Source organism: Crocodylus porosus, unplaced genomic scaffold (assembly GCF_001723895.1).
Source record: "Crocodylus porosus isolate Cpor-Errol unplaced genomic scaffold, CroPor_comp1, whole genome shotgun sequence".
NCBI classification, from domain to species: Eukaryota; Metazoa; Chordata; order Crocodylia; family Crocodylidae; genus Crocodylus; species Crocodylus porosus.
Window position 1 is genome coordinate 2153934 of NW_017728949.1, and position 7569 is coordinate 2161502.

Sequence of the window (7569 nt, forward strand, 5' to 3'; positions counted from 1 at the left end):
GACAGGAAGCACCGGCTGGTTGTTGGGCTCAGGCAGCAGGAAGAAACAGTGGCTGAGTCAGGTCTTGGCCAGGGTCGGAAATGGTGTCATGGGGGGAGTGGGGTGTGACTTGTGGAGTCACACCTGGTCATCAAGAGGCCTGGGGTACAGGGATAATGAAGTCAGAGGGAGCAGTAAGATGGCACAGGCTGCGGGGCTCTCCTCAAGCATGGACGGAGGAAGTGATGTGGTCAGAGAAGGTGGCACATGGATACAGCAGGACCTGGTGCATGGACTAGGGGTGGGATTTTAGGGACGCTAGGTTCGTGCCAGGGTGTCAGGCTCCGGGCATGGGTCTCACAACTTGGCAAGCAATGTTTTATGTCTCTCCACCCTCTCCCAGGACCCCATGGTGAGCAAGGCCCTCCAGTGCTTGCAGAAATCCTCGAACACCACTGACATCTACACACAGGCGCTGCTGGCCTATTCCTTCGGGCTGGCAGGGGACATGCAGCTGTGGAGTGCCCTTCTGGACAGCCTGGCCCAGTACAGCACTAGCTCTGGTACCGTCCCCTCTGCCTGCTGGTCCCCTCTGGGATGACCGCCCCCATTCCCAGGGCAGGCATTCCCCGCTCCGCCGTGCTTCACCTGGGCAACTGCGCACCTGCCCAAGCCCATCTTGAGCTGACACGTTTGCTGAGTCTCTGGAGCCCACCCAAGTCAGAGCCTCCCTGCGGGAGCTGCCAGTGAGAGACCAGCTACCCTGGGGCCTGCTGTGGGAATACGTGTGCGCTAAGAACTGGACTGAGGCTGTCCAGCCATCGTCCATGGGATAGTGAACAGGGTAACGATGTCAATGATGCCAGGGGCAGCGGTGGCCCAGGTGCCATTTCAGCAGAGCAGGGAGCCCCGTGTTGGCCCCCTGTGATCTACCTGGGCACTGTCTTGCTGGCTCCTTTCAAGCTGAGAGAGGCACCGAGGCCCGCTTCTTCAGGACCCCACTCCCTCCCCTCTGAGCTCTGGGAAGGGTCTGCTGTGTCAGAAACCCTATAAAACCTCCCTTCACTGCAGAGCCCCTGCACAGTGGCTGAGCTGGTCTGTGCCAGCAACTCCGGAGTCCCCCTCGTGCCCCTCCCTGACGGGGTATGAAGGGCAGGGATCGGCATCCTGTTGCCAACAACCTTCACAGCATGTAGTTGCACATGGATGACCCTCCTGAGGGCTCTCGACCAGCTGCCCTGGCATGTCCTGGGAGCAAAGGTCTCCCTTGGTCTAGGAAATGTGTGAGGGGCCTTGGGGAGGAAGGCACGTGGCCCCTACTGTGCTGTAGCTGCATCCATGGGCTCTCCTTCCATCGGCTTGTCTCCTAGGGGGGCAGCTCCATTGGGAGAGAAAGGTGAAGCCACTGCCTGGCACTGAATCCTTCTGGGCCCAAGCCCTGTCAGCTGAAGTGGAGATGACCGCGTATGTCCTCCTGGCCTATCTCTCCCCACCCAAAGAGGCTACTGCTGACCTGGCGACTGCCTCCCAGATTGTCCGCTGGCTCAGCAAGCAGCAGAACCCCTACGGTGGCTTTGCGTCCACACAGGTGACAGGGCCGGCAGAGGTGGGACAGGGAACCCCACTAGGACCTGCATCTCTGCAGCAGAGCAGTCCCCCTTCCTGGGAGAGAGCGGGCCATGGTGCACAGCCCCTGCCCTAGAGGCAGCAACCTGGGCCATGGTGCCAGGATACAGCAGGTCCAGAGTGTGCTGCAGGGAAACTGCAGGAACTCCTGGCTCCAGAGAGTGATTGCAGCTGGTGACTCTGCATCCCCAGGACACAGTGGTCGCCCTGCAGGCTCTGGCCAAGTACGCAGCTTTGACATACAGCGCGAGCGGGGACATGACGGTGACAGTGAAGTCGCGGGGCAGCTTCCAGCAGGAATTCCACGTGGACAACAGCAACCGGCTGGTGCTGCAGCAGGCGACCCTGCCGGAGATCCCCGGGGAGTACACAGTGACGACCCGCGGCCAGGGCTGTGCCCTGGTGCAGGTGAGAACTGCGACTCCAGCGATCAGCAGAGCTTGCTCTGGGCTGATACGTTGCGTGCTCTGTCCCTCACCCACTCGCTCTTCTCCCAGCTGACCCTGCGCTACAACCTGCCGCCAAAAAGCGCCACGACCTTTGACCTGCGTGTGGAGACGGACCCTAAGGAGTGCACTGGGAATGCCAGAGTCCACTTCAGCCTCATCCTTCATGCTCGGTATGAGCGCAGCCCTGCCATTCCCTGCTGGGGCAGGAACAGGCCCAGGGAACAGGGACAGGGCTGGGGTAAAGACATGCTGCTGCAGGGTGGGGGTGGGCCAGGATTTGCTTGCATGGAGGCATCTATCCACAGGGATGGGAGGTACAGGGGCTCCTGGAAGGCAGCTGGGACTAAGCACATTCCTGTACAAGTGACTCCCATGGAAAACCTGGGACGCTGCCCTTGCCCTGGGAGGGCAAACAAGTGTCATAGGACCGAGCAGGTCAAGGACATCACAGATAACTTTAGGTCAAGGGAGTGTGAGGCCTCCCCTTTGCCTAGCCTCCTCTCCTGGCTGTGCCCTGGTGTGCAGACCATTGCCAATGCCTGCCTCTGCTGCTATAGGTACAGCGGAGGACGCTCAGCCACCAACATGGCCATCCTCGAGGTCAAGCTGCCGTCCGGCTACCTCCCTGACAAGAAGTCCGTGAGAAAGGTGAGATCCCAGCTGGGCAACCCTGCCCAAGTGCTGGACACCAAGGGACTTCCCAAAGGGAGAGAGCCCTGTCCTCATAGCAAAACAGACCCAGAACAGTGCCAGGCAAAATAGGGAGAGCCTCCCTATTTTACCACCCACTGACTGGGTATGGAGTCAACAGCACAGCACCCTCGAATGCCTCTCTGGTCTCCCACCCGAGCACTGACTGGGACTCACCCTTTGCTCCTGCCGTTCAGTATAGCTGACCTGCCTAGCTGTCCTACTGCTCTCCCTTCCCTGTAGTAGGTGCTCATGGAATAGGTGTCACTGGCAGCAGTAGTATTGCCACCCATTGCAGCAGGAGGCATTTGGTGTCTGGTCTCAGAGGCCCCAGCAGAGGTGCAGTCCTGGCCATCACCTCTCCCCTGAGCTTTCCCTCCTTTTGCTCTTAGCTGGAGGACAAGGGTTTGGTGAAGAAGCTGGAGCTGTCTGCTGATGAAGTGATACTCTACTTGGACCAGGTGAGCACTGAGGGCTCTGCAGGTGGGGAGGACAGATGTGAACAGAGCCACAGCAGTGGGAGCTGAGGTCAGACATGCACAAGCCCCAAGGAGAGCCCTGTGTGGTGCAGCAGGAGGGGCCAGATCTGGGCTGAGCGCGATGAAGAGGTGACATTTTGTGAGGGGTAGGCAGAACAGGAGCTCAGGAGAGCATTTTCACACTGCCTGGGCTCTGGGACAGAGTGAAGGAAGGAGTCAGACCCCAGAGCCATGGAGAGGGGTCTGTACCTACCCAGGACATAGAGCTCGTCCCATGCGCACGCTTCCTCTTTCCATAGCTGACTAAAGAGGAGAGAACATTCACCTTTATTGTGGAGCAGGATTTCCCTGTGGAGAATCTCAAGCCAGCCACTGTGAGACTGTACGATTACTACGAGACGGGTGAGTCTCGCACCGAATCCTCCATTACTGCTGCTCTTGTGGACTCCATGGGACAGTTAATGCCCAGGGTTGGCCGGGTTCACTGACGTCCCCTTGGTTCCCAGTGACCTGTTTGTGGACTACCTGTTCCCCTGCATGAGCTGGAGCCCAACTTCACTGGAAATGGTGCCTGAAGAGAAGACAGGGGATTTTTTCTCTCTATGACCCTACCCATTTCCACCCTGTGATCCAGCTCCTCAGGTGCCCCCAATTTTGTTTGTGCTGAGCCCAGAAGCTGGCAGGATGCTTTCTGGAGGTGCTTTGAAGGGTGACCTAATTCAAGTGGTGACACAATCCTGGTTAGCTGCCACCAGATGGGGTAGAACAGTGGTTCCCAAGTATTTTTTTTTCTTTTCTGCTGACCAGCACACAAGTGGGACAGGGCACACCCTCTCTCCTGGGTGTCTGCCACCCAGCCTTAAGCCCACACATGACTGCCAGCAGTGGAAGCCACTCACTCGGGCAAACAGATGGGGGTCTAAGTAGGGGCCTTGTGCAATGACCTGGCTACCAACCCGTCATGGCCCAGTAGTTGGGAACCTCTGGGGTAGAATTTCCTGCTTCACTGGGGACCCAAGTGAACCACCTCCTGTAGGCACTCACACCTAAATTAAGAAAACCATAGACAAGGGTACCACCATCCCCCCAGTGCAGGGTAGGGGAAGGGTTTCTCCTCCATTTGTTGTGGCTTTCTTACTTCAATCGTTAACCGGAGTCACTCTGAGCTAACCTGACTTGTATTACGGGGAAAACTATTTGTCTAAACAGAGATGTGGCTGCAGCATGGGCGAGCATAACCCAACTTCCAAGGGAACCAGCAGCTACAAAGACATGGTGATATGGGGCATGGAGCTTGCAGACTGGATGTTGGGCCACCCAGAGGACTATGCAGTCTCACTGTGGGTCAGCAACTAAAGAACTGCTGGTCTTTAAGCCATGGCCCCTTGCCCGAGTGTCTCCACTTGAAGTTCCCCTGCAACCAGACAGGGCAGCTAGAGGGAGCTCAGAGCACCACTTAACTCAGGCTGGAAGTTGGTAGATGTGGACAGGATTGAAAGTAGGGACAAACCCATGCAAACAGGGACAACACTGCAAGAGACCACCCCTTTGTTTCCTGACATACATCTCTCCTTATTACAGGTGAACACACAGAAGCTGAATACAGTGCCCCGTGCAGCTCAGGTGAGTGCAGTGTGCCTGCAGTCTAGCCTGGTAGCAGCACTGGTGGCACCTGACCCTCACTAACATTGCCTTCTTGCTATGTCCGTTCCCATTTCTGAGGTTTCCAGAGCCCCCACTACAGGGTGGAGAGCAACAGGTGCCCACTAGGGCTCTGCGGGGTGGGTGGTAATTGGATTCGGAGGAGATTTGGCCCGATGTGGTGGCCAAATCTCCAAATCCGAAGCAAATCAGGGGACCAATTTAAAGGTTTGAATCAATTCAAAGCTCTCCAAATCTTTAGCAAAGATTCAGAGAGTTTTGATTCAGGCAGTCCTCGGTGGCTGCAGCACGGAGCTGCGGGCACTCAGAGCTGGTAAGTACTAGGGCTGGGGGAGGGGCAGGAGGGGACCATGGAGAGACCCTTGCCAGCCCCCCCGAACTCCCAGTACCCCCCCCCCGACCCATGCCTTCTCCCCCAGCCTCCCTATGGCTGCCCCTGTCCGCTCCAGCTCCTGGTACTTTAAAGAAAAGCCCCAGTGCTCACCGGGTGCTGCCCCTTGCTGCACTGGGGAGCTCGGCACAAGCTCTCTTACCCCCCAGGTCCCCCGGCCCCACCACAGTTGCCCCACCTGCCAGGGCTTTGGCCCTTTAGGAAAGAAAAAAAAAAAAAATGGAGAAAAGCCCTGGGACTCAGGGCTCCAGGGCGTTTCTTCCAGTTTTTTTTCTTAAAGGGCTGGAGCTGGCCCATGAGGGGGCTGAGGGAGCTGGGGGTGGAGTTTGGGGGCTCATGCAGAGCCCTGCATGCAGCATAGGGCAGTGGGGATCAACCCCTGCCTGGCAGCAGCTGCTGAGCCAGAGCTTTTTTCCTCCTCCAAGTGCCAGGAGCTGGGGCGCATGGGGCGGTCATTGCTGGGCTGGGAGAGAGGTGGGCCTGGCCTGGATGATTCGGAGATTCAGCCGAATCAAATCAGGACAGTGATTCAAATCACCGAATTAAATCACTGTCACCCGAACCAGCCAAATCCAAAGCAAATACTAGCTGCGTCGCACAGGCCTATTGCCCACAGCTCTGACAGAGTTCTCCAGTGTGAGAACTGACCGCTACGGGTGTATTGATACAGCAGTCCGATATTGGATCAGCACCAATTTAAAGAACATTGACTGTATCAGAAATTCGCTTTTTTTGCCTGATGTGGCCAATAATGTGGGTGATAAATGCCCTAAGCATGCCGCAGCGCAGCACATAAGGAGCAAGGAGCACAACCTTGCAGCCTGATAAGCTGTGTCTAGCTGGTAAGTCTGCCCCAGCCCCCCTCCCTCACCGCAGGGGCCTCTATCTGCCCCCACCCTACCCATTTCTTCCTCCTCCCCTTTCACCACAACAGACTTACCTGTCAGACACTGCTCTTCAAGCTGTGTGCTGGAAATTGGATCGATATCAGCCAATATGCCTCCTTAGAAATCAGCTATCTGTATCAGCCCCCAAAATCTCTATCAGCGCACCCCCACTGATCACAGAATCTCAGAGAAGTAGAGCTGGACGGGACCTCCATAGGTTATAAAGTTCAAACCCCTGACTGAGGCAGGCTCATCCCTATCCAAACCATCCCATACTAATCCATAATTTAACCTCTTAATAAAGCTACCGTCAGCCCTGACAATGCAAAATGTAACATCTTAACCTGCCAGAGGTAAAACATAGAGACCTGGGGGCCAATGTCCTGCTGCTGTAAAAGGTGGTTAGTATAAGCTTATGAGATCTCAGGCAAAGTAGCATGCCCCTGATAGAGGGAGGCAAAACCTCCAGTCCATAACTACTTGACCATGGGGTACAATTTCTTCCCAAACCCAAATAATGCAATCAGTCATACAGTAAGTAACCAACCCACAGAAGCTGCAAGTGAGGGCCAGGGGGAGGAAGTGGAGGCACTTTCTGGGAAGAATCTAGGCAGGACTCAAGGGAAGAGGACTCTGAGGCTGTTGCGAGGATAGGGCATGAGCCTGTCTGACAGGGGAATCTTGATGGATGTTGGGAGAAGTGTGGGGTGCAGTATTGGGAAAGGAGGGGAAGGGCAGAGGGAACCAACTGACTTTGACCCTTGTTTCATGGGACATTTGCTTGTTGTTTTAAAGCCCCCAGCACAGAGAAAGGAAATTCTCGCTGATGCCCCTGGCCTGGCCTCCCAGCTGGGCCCCTGCCCTCCCATACCAGATACCTCATCAGCAGCTAGACACCAAGGATCTGCAGAGCTGACTGCCCTTTTTCAGCAGCTGCTTCTAGTCCCAGCTGCCCTCTTTCCTCTCAGCTTGGACTGGATGGAGCCAAGCAGTCAAGACACAGACCCTGAACATCATCTGCAGACAACACATTTCAGGGTGCTCTGCAAACATGCCCTTGCCATCCCTTCTCTCAACCTTCAACCCTGCCCGCGTGGCTGGAGCCCATGTATGTGGGACCAGTGGGGCTGCTGGGATTTGCCTGCCTGCTGCGGCAGAAGCAGCACATTAGAATCTGTGACATGTCAGCCCTGCTTGTGACGTCTTTGCTCTCTGTGCCCATCCGTTTGCTTCCACAACACAATACTAGCAGGGGATGTCAGCACTGGAGCAGGATAGGACTTGTACAAGCAGGTGGCAGCTTGTTTTCCCTGACTGCCCACAGCAGTTTGGTCCTGGGGCCAAGTGCCAGCCCCATGCATTACAGCCCTGGCTACAAGACTGGCCTGACTTGCATGTGCTGCAGT

The 7569-nt window shown here is 56.2% G+C and overlaps 1 protein-coding gene across 1 annotated transcript; it reads left to right on the plus strand.

The window, feature by feature from the left end:
* The first annotated feature begins 353 nt into the window (after positions 1 to 353).
* LOC109323216 (alpha-1-inhibitor 3-like) lies at positions 354 to 7350 on the plus strand. Its single transcript, XM_019554671.1, has 9 exons — positions 354 to 542; positions 1350 to 1567; positions 1798 to 2013; positions 2103 to 2224; positions 2612 to 2702; positions 3137 to 3205; positions 3523 to 3625; positions 4805 to 4846; positions 6959 to 7350. Exons 1-9 carry the CDS (start codon positions 389 to 391, stop codon positions 6988 to 6990), a joined length of 1047 nt encoding a protein of 348 aa, XP_019410216.1. The 5' UTR covers positions 354 to 388; the 3' UTR covers positions 6991 to 7350.
* The last annotated feature ends 219 nt before the right edge of the window (positions 7351 to 7569 follow it).